The sequence below is a fragment of the Muscardinus avellanarius genome, assembly GCF_963383645.1.
Source record: "Muscardinus avellanarius genome assembly, chromosome: 1".
NCBI classification, from domain to species: domain Eukaryota; kingdom Metazoa; phylum Chordata; class Mammalia; order Rodentia; family Gliridae; genus Muscardinus; species Muscardinus avellanarius.
In genome coordinates this window covers 30599648-30620347 of record NC_137786.1, presented here as the reverse complement: position 1 = coordinate 30620347, position 20700 = coordinate 30599648, and the positions used below count along the sequence as shown (strand labels likewise).

The window sequence follows — 20700 nt, the reverse complement described above, 5'->3', positions numbered from 1 at the left end:
TGATGCTAATAACCTACCTTTTGGCTTTATATTTTTGTCACTACTGTCTCCGTAATACCTCCAACCTCCAACTAATCAAAGATATCAGACAACTCTGTTAATTAAGCTTTCCCAAATACTATATGTGCCCTATAACAATGTCTGGGGCCTGTTATCATTCTCCCTGCTTTTTAATGAAGAGCTGAACTATTGACTGTATTTGTGCTTTAGTTTTTATGGTGATAGCTAGCAGTTTTTCTTCCGTATCTCTAGCTTACAGGAAACAAGTCACATCTACACATATAAGCAAGGAATGGGATGGTAGATGCCCCCCCCCCACACTTGGACTACTTTCACTGTCGTAGGGGCTGAGACTTCCCGTCTCATCCACACCTCCCTCTGCATTCCCTCTGCTGGCCATGGATTGGAATTTTCTATTTAGAACCAAATTATAAGTATGGACAAAAATTCTGAAAGGTCAGTCATGTATAGATGCAACTGATCTAGAATCTTTGGTATTCCAGAGTAGAAGGCTTTCTCTCTCTCGACTTTCCTGCTTTCTTGGTCCCCATCTTGAGTGATGATACAAGATGGCAGCTTCTGGAGTCTAGGGAAGCCTCCTGAAGCATCCTCCTCAGGTCCTCTCCCACCTTCAGTAATTCATGCTTCTCTGGCTATCTGTGTGGCAAAGCTCACAGCTAGTGAAGCATCTGTCACCCCTGGCAGGAATATACCAAGCATCTTTAAGTATAATCAAATGTAAGCAGAGTTACTACTAAGACATTTGGGATGGATAGGAAACTGATGCTGTTACCTGGGTTAGCTCCAGCTGAAAACAACCAAAAATCCTTCAAAAATCTTGGCTAAAATATTTTAAAGACACCCACTTTAAACCAGAGATATAAGAAAATAAGAATTCTCAGAAATCCCTGAAAATCAGATAATGATTGATAAAAGTAAAAATATTTCACATAGTATTCTGAATTCATCTATGTTATTTAAAGTTCATGTTTGTGAAAAATAGATCAAATTTTATCCAACTTAACAAGCTCATGACTTTTAAACCTTTACTAACATAAGCCAAGAATGAAATATTCTAAAATATACCTACAATTAAACTCAAACTAGCAAGACTGGAGACTCAGAGATAATGCTTTTCTGCATTTTTGCACAAAACACACACACACACACACACACACACATCAATAAAAAGACTAAGTTATTATTCAGAAGAATTTATTTTCTATTTGATCAAAATTTTAAAAACAATGAAAATTAATGAGATCTAAAAATGGGTCTTTTTAAAGAATAAAATATATTTTTCCACCTGCCTAGACAATATCCTAAGATATTTTAAGCTAAAAATATCCCTACAATTCACAACTTGCACTTCTATGCCAGTCAAAACAATCTAAAAGAAAAAAAAACATAGTTAAAAGATCATTTTCAAAAATCCTAAATTTCTTTTCTAATAATACATTGAACTACTTACTTGAAACATTTTAGATTTATTTCAGTCAGCATTTTTACTCTTGTGACCCAAAAAGCCCTGACCACACAACTTAGAGAGAGGAAAATTTGTTTTCTACAGTTCTGGAGATTTCAGGGGATCAGTCTGTATTAGGCCAGGTTACATCAGCAGAGCTCAGATATGGTGGCAGGAAGCATACAGAGAGGGGGAGAGCAAAGGCTCTGCTCTTACCTCACAAAGGCCAGAAGCAAAAGAGAGAGCAAGAGGAGGAGGGACCATATATAATCCCCAAGGCCACATCCCTAGGGACTCCTCCTCAGCAACCAATCCCCGCCTCCAACATGGCTGCTTTGTCCCCATGAGGTCTAGAGAAACATTTTAAATCCAAACCATAACAAGATTTTTCTCATCCATACCTCATTTCTAAACTTTAAAACTTTATACATGTTTACAATTTTTTAAATTATTAATTCTTAGAAACAACACCAAGCCAGGCATGGTGGTGCACACTTGTAATCCTAGCATTTGGGAGGCTGAGACAGGAGGATCACGGTTCACAAACAGTCCCAGCTACTTAGTGAGGTCCTTTTCAACTCAGTGAGACTCTGTTTCAAAGTAAAGAATAAAACATAGGGCTGGGGATATAGCTCAGAGGTAGAATGCCCCTGAGTTCAATCCCCAGTAAGGCAAAACACAAAACAAAACAAAAAGAATTCTCAGAAACCTAACAAGGTCATCAGGGCACTGGAGCCAGCTTTTTCCCTGAGGGCATGGCTCAAACCTTGAGTTCCTGTTCTTATAGCTGTGTGGAGTACAGAGAAGAGATGACAAAGTCCAGCACCCAGCCAAAGGACAGGATTTGATAGGGAAGATGCCCCTGCCACAAAGCTGGAACACCCAAGAGGGCATACTCTCATCCATAGGCAACTAGAAATAATTGCACCATCAACAACTTATCACATGCAAAAGACTGCGAAGATTCTCATGATGATCAAAGAGAGAGGACTTCATAGAAATCACCACTGAAAATCTGAATCACTATCATGATATGTGATAGAAGAAGGAGAAGGAGGAGGAGAAGAGAAGAGAAGAGAAGAGAAGAGAAGAGAAGAGAAGGAGAAGAAGGAGAAGAAGGAGAAGAAGGAGAAGAAGAGGAGGAGGAGGAGGAAAAAGAAAAAGGAGATGGGGGAGGAGGAGGAGGAATGATGGTGATATTTTATATACGTAAGGTTTACATTCTTAACCTCCACTACCTCAAGCTAATTGTTTAGAGCAATCTTAGGTTAGAAAGGCCTTACCTTCCTGGAAGCTGCAAATGCAAATATGTTCTGAAGGAATCTACCTCATTCTAGGCCTCAAAACATTCTCACAAATGAAGAAATTCCAAGGACAACAAACAGCCCATAATGAAAAATGACTAATGCATGATGAAACCTTCACAATAAAAAAGACTAACAAGTATTTCTTTTATTGATTGATTGATTGATTGACTGATTGTGGTTCTAGGATTGAACCAAGGAACATTCTGCCTCCAAGCTACACCCCAGTTTCTTTTACTCTATGGGTTTTTTTGTTCGTTTGTTTTTAATGGGAACCCAGGGGCATTCTACTTCTGAGATACACTCCCAGCTCTATTGTTTAGTCTTTACTTTTTGAAACAGGGTCTGAGTTGCAAAAAGCTTCACTAAGTAGCTGAGGCTGTCCGCGAACCACGATCCTCTGCTCTTGCCTCCTGAATGCTGGGATTACAAGCATACGCCACCACGCCAGGCTTATTTTATGCTTTGAAACAGGGTCTTGCTAAGTTGCTGAGATTCTCACTACTTTGCTGAAACTGGTCTCAAACCTGTGATCCTTTTGTCTCAACCTCCCGAGTACTAGGATTACAGGTGTGAGCCACCATGCCCAGCCACAGGATTTCAAATAACAGAGTTTTCAGACAAACTATAAAAATGAATATGCTTGATATATCAAAAGAAAATCAAACAGGAGCTTGAAAATATCTGTAGGAGATAAGAAGCTATGAAGAATGACAGAACAAAATTTTGAAAATGAATATTATCTGCCAGTGATAAAAATAAACATTGACACTTAAAACCTAATGGATGGGTTTTTCTGCAGTTCTAGCCAAAAAGAAAAGTAATTATAAAAGACATTAAGGACACATTCTTAACCAGAGAAGACTTTTAAGTGAAACTGCTCAATATCTCACACCGGTCACAGTCTCTACCATTCTTTTCCTTCTTGATTCATTAAACATTTGCTAGGCAACTACAGTTATACTACACACTTTAGCCACAGATTCTCCATGAACAAGACATAACTCCTGCCCCCAATTAAAGGGGAAGAGACCGTGAACAGCAATCATAAGTCTGAGTATCAACAGCTCCACAGGATGGAAGTTATCTGATTCTAGCACATCCCTCATTATGCTAAATTCAAATTCTTCTACAAACATATATACTGACTCTAAAGACAGAAACACTTTTACTTTAAAATCAGATTAAGTGTCAATAAAAACTAAATAGAGTCTTTTTAAAAAAATAGAGGAAATCATCCCAATTACAGTTGGATTAGATGTACCCATTTGAGAGAATGGGCATCCTTAGGTGAAATCGCTCTCTATACAAAACTCAGTGACACTCTGAGACAGATGGAAGGAATTTACGTGATTTGTGTATGTCTGCATGGCCATCTTGAGTGCAACTCACTCTTAGGGAATGTTCCCCCTTCAGAAATAAGCACCCTTATATTCTATTAATGTTTTCTGAAAATACCAATCAATTTATTCATTTATTCATTCTGTTTCTGCTCCATTTCTGGTTTTATTTTTCCTTCATTCTTCTAAACTTTATTCTCACAGCTTCAAATGTGTGGTTTGTTTATTTGTTACAGATTGCTGCCAAGCTAAAGACCAATATATTGAACAGTTCAAAGACACTCTGAACACTGCTGTGGCCAAGTCCATAGCTGGATTTTTTGCTGAACCAATTCAAGTAGGTATAGAAACTTTAGACATTGGTTGAACTGAGTTTTCCACTCTCAGAGAATGTTAACTCATAGATTTTAGAGAGTTTCAAATTAATTAAGTTTCAAATTAAATTAATTAATTGCTCCGTCCCTCTCCAAATTCTAGTCATTCTTTTGGTCCCCTTTAAAAGAAAACAGAAGGACCTGATTTTCAGTTGCCTTTTAAAGAACCATCTCCTCCAGTCTCACTCTAAATAGATAAATGAAACTATTAAATTTCTAAAATTCCCAGGAAAAGGAAGCCCCAGTGATTTTTAGTTGCTTCCTGCCCACACAGCCAGGGGAGTCTTTCTGAAGTCTTTCTCACCAACTTCCATTATTCTTTTCTTCTAGTCTGGGAAAACAGTAGACATTGCATCTTTCCCCAAAAGGCATGGCACGAGAGTGGTGGCTCCTCGTCTAACCCATAGTGGGAACCAGTCTACAGGCTGTTTATCAAATGGCTAGCAATACTATTATGATAATGGTGATAATGATTTTTTTTAATAATGTGAAAGAGCTCACGCTGGCATTACAGGTCTTCTTGGGTTGGTCTTTTGTAGGGTCTGAATGGCGTTATCCAGTATCCAAAGGGGTTTCTGAAGGAAGCTTTCGAGCTGGTGCGCGAGAGGGGAGGCGTGTGTGTTGCCGATGAAGTAAGTCTCACCCTAAGGATGCAGTTAGCACGGCAGAAACAAGACAGGTACAGAGAAGAACCTCTTCAAACCCACCTGGCTGTTCCAGGAGGAACGCAGCTCTGGACTGCGGCTGTAAACTAAGGAAGCTTCACCTAGTTGGCTGGCTGGTTCATTAGTGGGTTAGTTGGTTTAACAAGTACAACAGAACTTCAAATTCAGGAAGATGTCTATCGGATAAGTTGCTATGTGCATAGATGATGCTACCATTACTCAATGCATTTTTTAAAATTCCTTTTGGGGGACTCCTGCAGAAACAAAGACAGACCACCTGAGAAATTTGATCTCACAATCAAGTTTATATCTTGATTTTTGCCAAAATAATGTTAGCCAATCTGGCAGCATACACCTCTCTGACCAAACTTTCCTGGAAATGATAGTTTTTAAAAATGGATAAATAATAACTCAGCGTCCCACCCTCAAAGTTAGAAGAGTGCCACCAGTGTCAAAATTCAGAAGACAACTCTTAAAACATTGTGAACTAGTGAGGCAACATGGTTGGTGTAAGCACACAGCACCCGGAGGGAATGACTTTGAAAGGAATGCTACTCAGTAGCTGTGTGAGCTCCAGCCTGTGTTTTTAACAGGATCAATTTACTTACAATTATACCTCAAATTAATGTGTGCCAAAGAAACAGCCTTCTGTCTGTTGAGAGTAGCAATGAGAATCAATAGACCAGAGGATGGTCACCAGAGCTGCAGCCAAGCTCGTATGTTTCATACCTCTTCTAGTTTTACTATCTTCTCTTTTATTACTGGTCCTAAGAATTGTACCCAAAAGCATTCTACTCTGAGCTATACCCCCAGCCCTATTTGTGTGTATGTGTGTGTGTGTGTGTGTGTGTGTGTGTGTGTGTGTGTGTGTGAACTAGGGATTGAACCCAGGGCCATTCAACCTCCAATCTACACCCTGTTTGTTTTTTATTCTTTTTTTTATTCTTTTTTTTTTTTTTTTGGTACTGGGGTTCCTAGAAACCCTTCTACCTCTCCGGGCTACACTCCCAGACCTATTTTTTATGTTTTTTTTTTTTTTTTTAATTTGGAAATAGGGTCTCCTATGCCAGTGCGGCTGGCTTCGAACCTGTGCGATCCTCCTGTCTCCGCCTCCCAAGCGCGGGGATTACAAGCATGCGCCACCACGCCTGGCCTTTTATTCTTTATTTTGAAACAGTCTCACTAAGTTGTGGAGGGCCTAAGTAGGTGAGGATGGTCGTGAATCCATTATCTTCTTGTCTCAGCCTTCCAAGTACTTAGATTACAACCATGAAAAGGGTCTTACTAAGTTACTGTGTCCTGGTCTCGAACCTGTGATCCTTCTGTCTTGGCCTCCCACATACTGGGATTATAGGTATATGCCCCCAAGTCTGGCTTCAGTTCTACCATCTTTGCCCAAACGGTTTTCCTCTACTAAAAATCACCTACAACTGATTTTGGGCTGTCCCTTGGCAAGAAAATTTTGCAATTGCCAGTACTTGGCATGTAGCCCAGTCTGCTATGCCCTGGGTGCCCTGCTGCCCCGGTGAACTGTGCGTGGCTTAGGCCAACCTTCTCCTACAGTGCCCATCCTCCTCTCCCCAACCTGCCAGTAAACAAAGCGAGGTCCCAGCTGAAGAAATTAACCTGCTATTTAACAAAGAAGAAAATTATATTCAATCAGCTTGAAATTAACTACATCAGAGAAGCAGATAAACTTTGGCCTCTGAATCAGCACATAGTAAAGCTGCTTTGATTGGAATAATTAGGAGGAAAGTAGGCTGAAATCAAAGAAAATAAAAGTTTCAGAATTTTTCTAAGAGATGTAGTTTCATGACTTTTAAAAATATAATTGGAAACTGCCTCATATGAGCTAGGCTTAAGAAGGACTGTCCTAATGACTGTCCTAATGAATTTGAAATTGACTGCTTTTAGAGGCAGAGAGTGCACATCCACCCCCTCGCTGATGCAGGCCCAGCTGCTCTGCTCCCCAAGTGGCACTCCTCATCGCAAAGGCACTGGAGTGCATGCACCTTAGAATGATCTGGATCTTCCTACTGTGTGTCCAGTTCTATAAAAAAAAAAAAGGCTCCCTAGATGGCCAATCATAGTTTAGTGTCATACACAGTTTGTTTTTGTTTTTGTTTTTTCATTGTCCAAGCAATCTGATGGCACTTAAGTAGACCTAGTAGAATGAAAAGGGAGAAAGACAAAATGGAGGGACTTTCCTATGTTATTTCATTCGCATCAATTAAACAACTTGCCCAAGGGCCCATAACTAGGAAGCAAGAGACCCAGGATTCCAGCGCAAGTCTCTATGACTCCCATGTCTCTGTTCTTCTCTATGTTGGTCTCTGTCATCTAAGAATCACCCCTGGAATCTGCCTTTGTTGCAGCAACCGGGAGAAAGGAGAAGGAAGCCTGAGAAAGATGCTGTTTCATTAACTGCATTTCAGAATGCGCTTTAGGTGCCCACAACCTGTCCCCACCTAGCAATTTGTCCCTGTGTGGAGAGAGAGAAACAAGGACAGAGACAGAGAGACAGAGAGACAGAGAGAGACAGAGAGACAGAAATCAAAACAGAGCCACAGAGAGATCAAAGGACCTCACCAGAAAGGCTTTGGCAGAAATTAGCATGGAGAGGCTTGTGAAGCTTTATTAAATTAGGCCTTTCCACCAATAAGTGTCTACTTTGTACCAAGCACTCTGCTGGGTGTTGTGGATAGAGAAGTAAGACACAGCCCCTGGCATCAGACATGGCCACTTGTGATGACAGCCCACCGTGAGATGTTCCCACAGCAGTGTCCTCAATGGCAGCCTCCTGGGGCTCAGGAGAAGGCTGCCAGACCAGGCAATGTGGACACCAGGCTTTGAAAGACCAGATGTTACTGAGATGAAGAAGGGGGAAGGAAGTCTTCTAGAGAGAGGGGACAGCATGCTCAAATAGCCACAGTCAACTCTCAGTCCAAATCACGGCAATTTCTAGAAAATAGCGTTCAATCCTGAGTTAACTGGATTAGTTGGGCCCTCCTCATGAGGTGAGTGTTAGAAATGGGAAAAGGATGACCACACTGTCTGAGCTGGGTGGTGAGGGCCCCATCCCCCACCAGGACAATCACTCCTGCTCCCTCCAGCCGGAGCCAGACCTGGTTTCTCTGCTTTGCTCCCTGGGTGCCGTGCATAGAGAAGATGCTCATTAGGAATTGTGAATCACATGGGTCCCTTTCACAGGCCTGATTTAGATGATCTTCACAGCAGCCCTGTGATGTATGGCTATTATTATTTCTACTTAACAGGTGAGTTAACCAGGATTCGAGACTTAAGTACTGTATCCAGAATCACACAAAGCTAGTAAATTGTGTTTAGTGTCTCAAAGCTCAGCCACAGATGGATGGTGGTACAAGGAGAGTGGTGATGAATCTGGTAGAGGAGAGGGAAGGGGAACAGGAAAAGAACAGAGACTCGGAAAAATATGAAATTGCTTGAACATTTTCCAGTGGGTTTTAATCTGCCTCTATCAGGTGCAGACAGGATTTGGAAGGCTGGGCTCTCACTTCTGGGGCTTCCAAACCCACGATGTGCTGCCTGACATTGTCACCATGGCTAAGGGAATTGGGAATGGCTTTCCCATGGCAGCAGTTGTGACTACTCCAGGTAGGACCCCCCAGGCAGCTGCGCTTGCTTCTGGGCCTCCTGCGTTGATGATGGTATAAAGCATGTGGGTTGGAACTTGCCCGGGTTGGAGGCAATAACGGGAACAACACAGCACATTTCTCAAGCAAATGGAAGAGAAACAGCCTGTCTGCCAGACTGTGGGGCAGATGAAGAAAAGTCAGCCCTTTCCGCTCTTCCAGTTCTCCCATTCCCACAATTAAATGCAGAGTCCCACCACACTGATGAGGGATAAGAAAGCCTGCCATGAAACTGAAACAAAACTAACCATGAGACTTCCAAAAGAATCACATTCTTGAAAGCAATTCTTACATGATTATTTGTGACTCAAGGTTCAGGAATGACATTTCTTTCTTTGCATTTCATTAAGAAAGCGGGCAAGTACAGTAAAATCTCACCTGTCCAGAATATTCTATGGACATTAGACCCCTATGTTGCATTTTCATGAAGCTTTGCACAGTATTCTTTGTTGTGAACCACTGATGGTTGAGAATTTTTTAATCATTCTGTTTTTATTCCCCACCAATAGTAAGCACATTTGTCAACCACTAACTAATTAGGTGCCTTGTGATAGCTCCGTATTTTTATTTAATGAATAAAGGTATAAAAATATGGCTGCAGAAAGTGAAGTACATGGAACTGAATATAAGTAACCCTGAAACATCCAGCACTGCATGGCTAGATCCTTGGCGTGAGACCGTTCTTTTGGCACGTCCTTCTTAGCTCAAGAGTAGAATAAAGAAAAGAAGGTTGAGCTAATTGAAGATTCCATATAAACTCTCAAATATCAAGTTTAAAGGTATATTCCAATTCGTGGGACACATTAAAGATTCTCTTATCATACTTCTCACTGAGCAAATAAGCTCTTTCTCTTCATGCACTATGGTCCGCTCAGGCTGGCAAAATAAGACACCGCAGCCTGGGAGGCTTACAAAACACATATTTTCTCACAGATGTGAGGACTAGAAGTCCAAGACCAAGGTGCCCACAAGGCTGGTTTCTGGTGAAGCTTCTCTTCCCGGCTTACAGACGACTCCCTCCCTGTTCTAGCCTCACATGGCAGTGCCTGTGTGTGGGAAAGAGACAAGGCGCACTCTGAGGTCTCTTACTGAGATACCAGTCCTACTAGACTGGGGCCCTAGCCTCATGACCTCAATTAACATTAATTACCATCTTAAAGGCACAACCCAAATACAGTTGAATTTGGGGTTAGAGTTTCAACAAATAAGTGTTGACCTGATGCAATTCAGTCCATAGCATCTACTATTAGTTGAGTGAAGAATGAATCCGGTACAGTGGCACAGACACCATGGAAGTCGATGTGATCCCCACTGTGCCATGAGAGGTGGTGGGCAGGGAGGGGTCACTCTGTCGGCCTTTTATTCTCCACCCCTAGAGATTGCCAAGTCTTTGGAGAAACGCCTGCTTCACTTCAGCACCTACGGAGGGAACGCCATGGCCTGTGCCGTCGGATCAGCTGTGCTTGAGGTGCGTTTGGCACTCACCTTAGCCTCACTGGTTTCACAAAAGAACCACCCAACACCATTCAGTGTCACCCCTCTTCCACATCGCATTGCTAAAGTGGAGGGCTGACCTGTAACTCACCCACTGAAGTTGGGTTTCCAGTTGTTGCTCTGCCTTTCTCCTTTTCTAAGATCTACTTTGGGTGCTTAAAGTACGGAACCAGAAAAAAAAATGCATAATGAACCTCACATATATGAGAATTAAAAGAATTCTCATGATGGTATCTTGAATTTGTTTATTATCTGCATAATGTTTTTTGCATAATAACTACCTATGCCATCTTTTATGGTTTATTTTTTGGTCCTGTATTGTGTGATGCTCTTCCTTTTGTTGCATCATCAAAAATTAAAGGACTAAAGAGAAGCTAAATTTTATGAGATTACAAAACTAAGTCATTCAGCTACTATGACTGACTGGTCAGCCCTATCCCACTAAGTTAGCCTGGTGTTAACCTTTTTTCTATTGGAAATGACCGTTGATAAAAAAAAAAAGCTTCCTTACACAATTTCATAATACCATTTACCTGAATAATATATTTTGAAGACTGTCCAAGAAGTTAGTATGTTTGTAGAGAGAGAAACTTGGCTAGAGTCAGGAGTCAGAAAGAGTCATTTCATTGTCTACACTTTAATATTTTCTGATTTTTCAGCAATGAACATGACCTGCCTATTCAAAAACATTAAATTTTAAAGTATTTTAAATAATAATAAGTAAGTTAAGGCTGTTCCTGCTAAATAAAGATTTATCTTTAAATTTGATTAAATCATGAACTGAGAAAGTGTGGGTAGGAATGTGTCATTTATCTCCTTCTGTAGAGACTGCTAACTCTTTTTATTTTAAGTCCTGTGTCCTCTCAACAAATTTAGAAGAAGGAGAGGGTTTTGGTGAACCAATAGGTCTTTAAAAACATCAAGATTTTCCTGAAGTTATGCAATTATTATCAGCTAAATATAAATGCAGTATATTTCATGTGTCTTGTCAAAAATCACAGGTGTCTGCTATGCTTGGAACTTAGTCAAAAAGCCTGCTGTCTCTTCAGGTGCTCTGGCTCTGAGTGTTCACGGGACTCACTCATTTGAAGAAGGCAGGGCCACAAGCTGGGGTGCTTGGGCTGTGACAGCTGGTATCAAACTGAGGGCTGGGTGAAGGTCACCATATCTCAGGAGGGAAAGCGCCTATGGAATTTCTTTAAATATATGGAACATTAATCTTGTCCATCATCCATCCAGCTCTCAGGAAAGCCTAGAAACAATGCATTTCTGGATTATGGAATCTATACTTCTGATTGCATGGAGACTCAGTTTATATTCTGTCCTAAATTCTTATACTTTAAGGTAGGGGTTTTGGAGGGCACATCCAAGACCATCTTACTCCTTAGAGTAGATCTTACTGTAGTCCATGGTGTGTCCACCCCAGGCTCTGTTTAGGGTTCTTCTGTTCATCTGGTTAAGTTACTGTAAAGAGAGTCATGGACATTTATCTCTCTATGCTTCTCAGGCTGTCTTGGAACTTTTGCCATGTCATTTTATTTGGGTTTCTTCTCAACAGGTGATTAAAGAAGAAAACCTACAGAAAAACTGTCAAGATGTTGGTACCTACATGCTCCTGAAGTTGGCTAAGCTGCGGGATGAGTTTGACATTGTTGGTGACGTCCGTGGCAAAGGCCTCATGATAGCAGTAGAAATGGTGCAGGATAAGGTAGGTTCTGATCTGCTGCTTTCTCGGTGGCTGCTTGAGGCCAGGAGGAGTTAAAAAGAATAATACTCAGTTCATTCTCAGGGAGAAGACATGCACAGGCAGCCAGACTCCACAAAACCCTTGAGAGGTTAGTAGGCAGTGTTGATTATTAACAAAGCATTAGAATATTGTGGAGCCCAGCATGGTGGCGCATGCTTGTAATCCCAGCATTCAGGAGGCTGAGACAGGAGGATCGTGGTTCATGGACAGCATCAGCTACTTAGCGAGGCCCTTCACAACTCAGTGAGACCCTGTTTAAAAGAAAATAGAGTAAGGGGTGTAGCTCAGAGGTTGAATGCCCCTGGGTTCCATCCTTAGACCAGCAAAAAAAAAAAAAAAAAAAAATAGCTCTGAGGTAGAATGCCCCTGGGTTCCATCCCCAGCCAAGGGAGGATATTTTGAAATTTGAAAAAGTGAATGATACTACTTTTCCAAACTAGGTGATGAGTATAAGCAATGACCCACTACTTGGAAATATGGGAAAAGAAGAAATTATCTGGGGAAGAACAGGTAACCCAGGGAGCTAGTGGAAGTAAATAAGGGGCCAAAGAAGGTTGTGATGAAGGCTTGGGATGAGGATTGTAAAGGATTGCTTGCTTGTATGTGAGTAGATTTCAGTCTCGAAGGAGCCACAAAGGCTTTCCTAGGGCACCGTTCCTGTTGCTCGCTCTCCACCATTCTCCCCCTGCCCAGCTTCAACACCACAAGGTAACGTGCGGTTTCTCCTGTGTATTCCTTCTTTGCCACATTTTTTCCAGATCTTTGTGCTGCTCATTTGTTATGTGGCTGCTGATCCTAAAGTCCATACAAGGAGGAAATCATGCCTTTCCTCTCAAGAAACAAAGCTGGGGGCTCATAAGGAGAGAAGAGAAGGGGGGATCTTTGTGTGAGGAGTCCCCAGAACAATCTCATAGCTCTAACCCTTGTCCACAGGATCAAGAGTGGATGGTGATTTCTTGCCATTTGGTCTTACCACCCATTCTCACTTAAGAAATTTTTCTGTTCTTTTTCATATTCTTTATCTTTTTTTATTAGGGATTTCTACCTCTGAGATACCCTTCAGACTTTTTTTTTTTGAAACAGGGTTTCACTAGCTTGCTGAGGCTGTCCTTGAACCTGTGATCTCCCATTGCAGCCTCCCAAATACTGGGTTTACAGGCATGCGCCACCATGGCTGACTAATGCTCAGTTTTTTATTGTTCAGGCCACACCAGGGACATAAGACTCTCCCACTAATACCAATGGGAGCACAAAGCTGGGACATTGAAATAAGAGTTGAAAGCTAAGAGAAGACAATAAACAAAGGCTCACATGAGACAGAGTTCTTCAGCTCATGAGCCACAACATACTTATCTCCAGCTTGTGACCCAGAACAAGGCTGTGTTGACGGTCCATCCTCATCCCTACATTGGGTTTCATCCTCAAAGTCTAGACTCCAGAGAGGAAAATTCACTGAAAGAGGAGTGGTGCCATTCCAAATGCAACTTCTGTGTGCTCAAAGTCATATTAGCAAAGGTATTCATTAGAACTTTATCACAGTAAAACACTGTGTCTTCCCAAGTGACCATTGATAGAGCTAAATTATCTTTTAATAATTATTAAATTATTGACAAGCTAAATTATGGTGCATCCCTGCTACCATGGCACAGATACCTATCTGCCATGGAAATACATTCAAACTATACCGTGGGAAGCAGTGAAAGCAGTTACACAGCAGCATCTCTTTATTTTCCCTCAGCCATATGTTAGTCATAAGAATAAGCTCCACCCAGATTTAAAGCCCAGCCCCTCCATTCCCTAGCTTTACCCACTGTCTATTCAGTGCCCTTCACTGTCCTTCATCCAAACGCCACTCAAGCTTTTTATCCAGCCTGGAATACAACAGTCTCCTCTTTATCTGTAGAAGTCCCAGACTTTTCGAAGATCCAGCTCTGTACCACGCTTCCTCCTCAAAGTTTGCCTTTGGGGCTCTCCTGTACAGAAACCACATATTTCAGAGGATTCCTGGAACACTCACTCGGGGATTTCTTTGAAAAGTTCTTCTGTATCTTTGTTCAGGTTGCTATAACAAAGTTCCATAGGTTGGGTACCTTATACACAACAGGAATTTATGTGTCACAGTTAGGGAGCTTTGACCAAAACAAAGGTGTCAGTAGATCAGTGTCAAGAGAGGGCTCACTTCTTGGTTCCTAAGAGGCAACCTTCCAGCTATAACCTCACATTTCAGGAAAGTTCTCTGGGCCTTTTATAAGGGAAGAAATTCAATTCATGTGGGCTTCACCCTCGGGACCTAATCATCTCCAATGGCCCACCTGCTGACACCAACACTCTGGGGATTAGGTTTCAACATCTGAAGGGAAAGATGAGAAGACAGGGGACAGAAACATTGAGTCTACACATCCACTATGTGTAAACTGACTCAGTTTTTAATGTGCCAATAAATAAGTTGTATACTTTTGAGGTTAGGAAAGACACAGATGGTGTTTTGTGTTTGTGGATTGATTTCAGACCCCCAAACACTCAGACCATATTCAGGTAATTATAAAAATCCAAAACTTTGCTATAGTGCTTTACAGCATATCCCAAGAAGGATACTTCCAGATTCTGTTGGTGAGGTTGCAAATTTGTACAGCCCTTTGTACAGCAATTTGTCTGTATCTATCAAAATTCTAAATGTCTACACTTTTTGACTTTGCCATTCTGCTTATGTAACTGTGTCCTAAGAAATACTAACAAAGTATATAAAATATATATAAACAGGGATGCTTGTAATATGAAAAATTGGAAATGACCAAAATGCTCAGTAATAGAAGATTGAACAAATTACTGAAAAACAATAAAATACTAGGTAGTCTTTAAACTAGGCCCAAATATACTGACATGAAAAGATGCCGAGTCTGGCTTCAAACCTTCAATCTTCTTGTCTTGGCCTACCAAATAATAGATTACAGGTATGCACCACCAGTTCAGGCCATTAATTATTTCTGTAATTGCTAAAGTACAAATTCACCAAAAAAGCAAAAACCAAACAAATATTAAACTAAAACTACCTAATGCACCCAATAATTTTAATTACTAACATACCCTCTATGTTGTCAAGCAGCAGGGATGGAGGCAAGGACAGAGGGTCTGCCTTGGCCTCAATGGGTCTCTGGCCCCGCCTTTCTCTGTGGAATGCAGACAAGATGTCCAATTAGTCCGAGAAGTTGAGATGGGGGAGGGAGTCATACAACCAGCAAGAAAACAAGGAGGGTGCTGGACCAGATCAATACTGGGGCGAAGCCAAGCAAATTCCCCCTATCCAGATCTACAAAGTTGGAGAAGGCCCTCATCTACCCAACGTCTCCAACTGTGACTCTCCCAACTTCTGGTTCTTTGAGTCAAACTTAACTTCTTTCCAGTTCTCATAATGTAGCCCTGAACTATTTTAGATTCCCTCCCCAATAGATGAGAACCTCGGGGGCAAGCAGGGATGCATGATGGAATTTGGGAATTTAATGGAAAGATTTTAGTTTTTTGCTCTACCTCAGATCTTCTATTCCTCAGTCATCTGGAAGTTGAAATGTTGTCTTGCTTTTCACCAAGCTTTAAGACATACTTAAAAATGCAGACATCTCTGGGAAGTCCAATCATACTGTGTTCTCAGACACAGACACCTTACAAGGAAGGAGGGATCTGGGAAAGAGCTGGTTCAAGGATTGGTAGGAAGAAAAGAAAGGAAGTCAAAGCCCAGAGGAAGGGTGGATAGGAAATGCTGAGAAGAGCAAAGCTGAGCGCACTGGAAGGAGCCCTTTCCTTCCTGCAGGGGCTGACCCCTGAGCAAGGACCATGTCTTCAGTATCCAAAGCCAGAGAGGCAGACCCACTGCTGATGCTCCCTAACTGGTCCATGGAGCAATCAGGATAGCCCAGGGCCAGCGATGGCCCAGAAGGCTCACTGGAGAACTGGAGCCCTCCCAGCCCAACCACCTGAGGAGCATTGTTTTCAAATACAAAGCCTAAGCCCTGTCCCAAATATTCTAATTAGTCCTGAGCCCCAAATACCTGTAGTGTAACTGGCTTCTAGGTAAAGTATGCACAATCAGAAGTGCAGGAGATATTTGTGCTTAGAGACTGAGAAGACAGAAGATACACAGAAACAATGCAGGCTGCAGTCCAGTGTTCCCAGAGGGAAGCTGCTATGTCTGAACCTCCACAATGAGACCGACATCAAATACCTAAAGACCTGACATGGCTCTTGGGTCCTCAAGCATTTGCCCTTCCTAATCCTGGAGGATGAAGTCTTGGGGAGAAAGTAAAATTCCACAAGTTGGGAAGATGAGGACAACGTGGCCCCTGCACAGGAGAAAGCTGGGGCTGCTGAAGCCCTTGTGCAACTTGGAGCTGCTTCCTGGACTTTGAAGTGAGCTCTTTACGTGGGCAGAACACAGTGAAGAGCTGGGGAGGATTTCAACATAAATAAAACAGACTCCAAATTCAGCTATTAAAGAACCAAACCCCTAAGGCTGCCATTAGCAGAGCCAAGACTCACTGGCTATCTGTACGCAACTTCATTTTGTCTTTGGAAATTTGAGGTAAAGTGGAATAAAAGCAAGTATTTTTAATAACACCCTCCAAAAATCTGGTCCAGCAATTAACAGCTTTATTTTATTATGGGTGCATTCACTGCCTGAGTTGTTTTGGTTTTGTTTTCTCTTGGGCAATTATTTCTCTAACCATTCAAATAACAAACAGGAAACACTTTTAAAATGTATTCACAGATGAGCCGCCAGCCTCTTCCTCGTGAAGAAATAAATCAAATCCATGAGGACTGCAAAAACATGGGGCTCCTAGTGGGCAGAGGCGGCATTTTTTCTCAGGTAAGAGAGGGGCTGACATTTGTCCATCATCTTATGGAGCCATCCACCTGATGTGGCAATGCGGTGGGTTTTCTTCACGACCTTGCTAGGGAGCCCAGCCACATTTTTCCTCTAGGGATTCAGATCAGTTATATTCAAAGGAGAGGGGTAGTGATGCCTGGTGGCCACTAGAGGGCGCTGTGGCAATACGGATTTGTTACCGAGCTCTGCGGAGGGGAAAAGATACAGACCAGAGGTCCTTTAGATGTACAGCCCGCCCAGAGGGCTTACAGTAGAGTAGTATCGGTCATAACAGTCATGCACTGAACGATTTGTCTCACGAATAAATAAATTCTAACCCCTGTTAAAGCCATCCTATCCAGGTCTTAACTCAGTCCTGAGCTCTGACTTTGTGGACCTGCTCACACAGTGTCCTTGTGGCAGGGGGCCACCTGACAGCCCTGCAGGCCCCGCTGGCCAGCAGGAGAGGTGGAGGACCGTCCAGTGCAGAGCTCAAGATGGGCTACTCCCCGTGCCCGTCATCTGGGGCTGGAGGTTCAGAGACGCTTCTCTGTCCCTGACCCTTCCTGGAAAACCCAAGTCCCAGCTCCACAGTGAGGAACTTGGTCCACCTGGCTCTGGGGCCTGGGCTGCTGCTGCTGCCACTAACACGGTCTGCCCTCAGTCCCTCACACCACAGGCCCCTCGCCGGGGCCAGGGGCGGGCTCCACAGCAAAGACGAAAGAGCGAGGGTAACTTCTGCTCCTCCCCTCATTTGTTCTTGTCCTTTATAATCTTTCTTGCCCCCCTTTTTTTAACATTTAAAAATTGCTGTGACACATAATCACTAATTGTATGTATCTATGGGGCACCATGGGCTGTCTTTACATGGATACACTGTACAATGTCCAATTCAGGGCAAGAATATCTAGCTTCTTTACCATTCTTGTGTGGTGAGAACATTCAAAACCCTTTCTTCTTTTTTAAATATACAGAGCACTACTATCTATTGCCACCCCACTGTGCAATGGCGACCCCAAACTTCTTGCTTCTATCTGACGTAGCCTAGTATCTCAACCCATTTCAAACATTCCTCATTCCTCTCATTTGCCCTACTCATCCCTGCCTTCCATGGTTTCCAAGAATCCTGAAATATCCATGCCTTGCCTCATACTTCTAAAAAAAAAAAAAAATCAGCTGGGAGTGGTGACGCACACTTGTAATTCCAGCATTCGGGAGGCCGAGACCAGAGGATTGTGGTTCACGGACAGCCTCAGCTACTTAGTGAGGCCCTCCACAACTTAGTGATACCCTGTCTCAAAATAAAAAATAAAAAATGGGGCAGGGGGCGTAGCTCAGAGGTTGAATGGCCCTGGGTTCCATCCCCAGACCCGAAAAAAAAAAAAAAATCAAAGCTAGCAAGCAAGAGCTCTATATTAAACTCTCTAAATATTTTTCTGTACAAATCAAATAGCATAACTTAATTGTTAAAACTCCAAGACATACAGGCTATGAGGACACGAAACAACTGACTGTCCACCTGCTTCGCTATACCTTCATTACTTGCCACACATGTATAGTAAGCGCTAAGGCGCAGGTGAGGTGCTGGGGACGGAAGCCACCATGATAAGTAAGAGGCAGCTTCTTTCTTCGTGGGGCTGATGAGAGAGAAAAACATCTCAACCACTGTACAATACAATGTGGTGACCTAAACAAGTTAAAGAAAAGGTGCTATAAGGGGACCGATGATGGACGCCTCAGCCAGCCTTTCCTGGCTACCAGTGATACAAACAGTCCACACATAAACCCAGAGCGGTGCAAAGGGCTGCGTGTACACAACGCAGCCGAAGCACGCAGCTTGAGGGGTGAGTGGGCGTGGGAAGAAGCCCATCTCCCTGGAGGCGCCGTGCCCAACACTCGACACTCTACATGTCTCAACTCCTCTACTGCCCTCCATAAACCTAGGAAGTCAACACTACTACTATTCTTAATTTTTTTTTTCAGTACTGGGGACGAAACCCAGGGGTATTCTACCTCCGAGCTAACCCCTATTTTTATCATGTTTATTTTGAAATAGGGTCTCACTGAGTTGCAAAGGGCCTCACTAAGTAGTAGCTGAGGCTGTCCACGAACTGTGATCCTCCTGTCTCAGCCTCCCAAATGCTGGGATTACAAGTGTGTGCCACCACACCCGGCTACCCTTACTTTATAAATAAAGAAAAAGAGGCCCAGAGAGGCCATGTGAATTGCCCAAGTCACACAGCTAGTAAGAAGCTGAATGAAGATTTAAATGCAGGCAGTCTGATTTCTGATCTGCCCCTTAAGGAGAGAGAACTAAGGGAAAGAGCCTAGAATGGGATGAGGGGGTGGCTTAGGACACTGAACGTGAACCGTAGTGTTAGAGATGGTAAATCTCAAGTACCACAAAAAAGAAAGAGAGAGAGAGAGAGAGAGAGAGAGAGAGAGAGAGAGAGAGAGAGAGAGAAAGAGCCTGGCTTGGTGACATGCCTGTAATCCCAGTACTTGGGAGGCTGAGGCAGGAGGATCACAGGTGCTTTGAGGACAGCCTCAGCAACCTACCAAGACTCTGTTTCAAAACAAAAATAAAAATGACTGGGGGAGAAGCTCCGAGGTAGAATGTACCTGGATTCAATCACCAGTTCAAAAAAGAAAAGATTTGTATGAATATTGCAAAATCCAGCTTGGGAGGGGGGGGGGGAGAGGAAGATCTCAGCCCATGGGGAAAGGGGGAAAGGTAAGAAATGTCATAAAAGCGAGCTTTCCAATTCCAGGTTTGGGTTTCGTGCCTTTAGAAGCCACAATGACTCCCTGTTGATCTCTCTCCCTCTCTCTCTCTCTCTCCCTCTCCCCCCCCCCCAGACCTTCCGCATCCTGCCTCCGATGTGTGTCACCAAGCCAGAAGCTGACTTTGCAGTGCAGGTATTCCGTGCCGCCTTAATCCAGCACATGGAGAGAAGAGCTAAGTAAAAGGTTTAGAAATGAAAAGCCACAGCTTCAAGAACTTCCCACTTATGTGCAAGGGTGAATTTGAGGAATTTCAAAACCACCGGCGTTTGTTAAGAGAAAAGCTGCCGCTCTCCACAGTGGTTGTAAAAGACACAGTTGACTGGCCCACGGCCATATTTATTAACAGAGCCCCACTATCTGAAGAATTTCATTTTTCAGGGAAAGAAAGGATTTCTATCCTTAGTGCAGAGAATAATCAGTCTCTGGTAAGGTGACGCCTCTTTGCATTAGTTTATGCGTGAAGATGTGGTATATTTGGGGGCTAAAGAATCCTAAGGAAAATCTTTTGGTGGTGGTGCCTTCAGGAGAAGGAAGAGTTCTTGACTCTTCAGTGCAAAGAGAGATGTCTTCCTACTGGGCTGAAAATATTGCCTATCATGATGGGATTGCTGCACCACATCAGCCATCTTGGAGTCATGAGAATAAAGCTCGTTTGCTCAGGTTGGAAGAAGGATGGAAGCCATGTCCTTTGTGATATCAATGAAGCACTGACAACCAGTCCTAAAGCCATGCTGCTTCAGGGCTTCTTGGTCCATGAGACAATAAATTTACTTTATTCTATAAGCCTTTTTGAATTAAGTTCCATTACCACTGCCAAAAGCACCCTAAGAAATGATGCAGAAAATACCTTATGGGTACTTGGAAGTCTAAAACAAGAGGATCACAGATTTGGGGCCAGCCTCAGCAACTTAGCAAGACCCTGTTTCAAAATAAAAATGAAAAGAACTGAGGATGTAGCTTAAAGGTATAATACCTCTGGGTTCAATCCTCAGTAC

At 42.7% G+C, this 20700-nt stretch overlaps 1 protein-coding gene across 1 annotated transcript in view; it reads left to right on the top strand.

Annotated features, from left to right (window-relative positions):
• Positions 1-19885, top strand: part of AGXT2 (alanine--glyoxylate aminotransferase 2) — a gene marked incomplete at both ends in the record, with an annotated part of 41029 nt that extends 21144 nt beyond the window's left edge. Inside the window, 7 exons of the mRNA XM_080705670.1 lie at positions 4346-4446; positions 5023-5115; positions 8649-8781; positions 10196-10287; positions 11872-12021; positions 16820-16918; positions 19778-19885. Coding sequence (XP_080561796.1) covers positions 4346-4446; positions 5023-5115; positions 8649-8781; positions 10196-10287; positions 11872-12021; positions 16820-16918; positions 19778-19885 — 776 coding nt within the window. The remainder of the gene's footprint in view (positions 1-4345; positions 4447-5022; positions 5116-8648; positions 8782-10195; positions 10288-11871; positions 12022-16819; positions 16919-19777) is intronic.
• Positions 19886-20700: the final 815 nt, after the last annotated feature.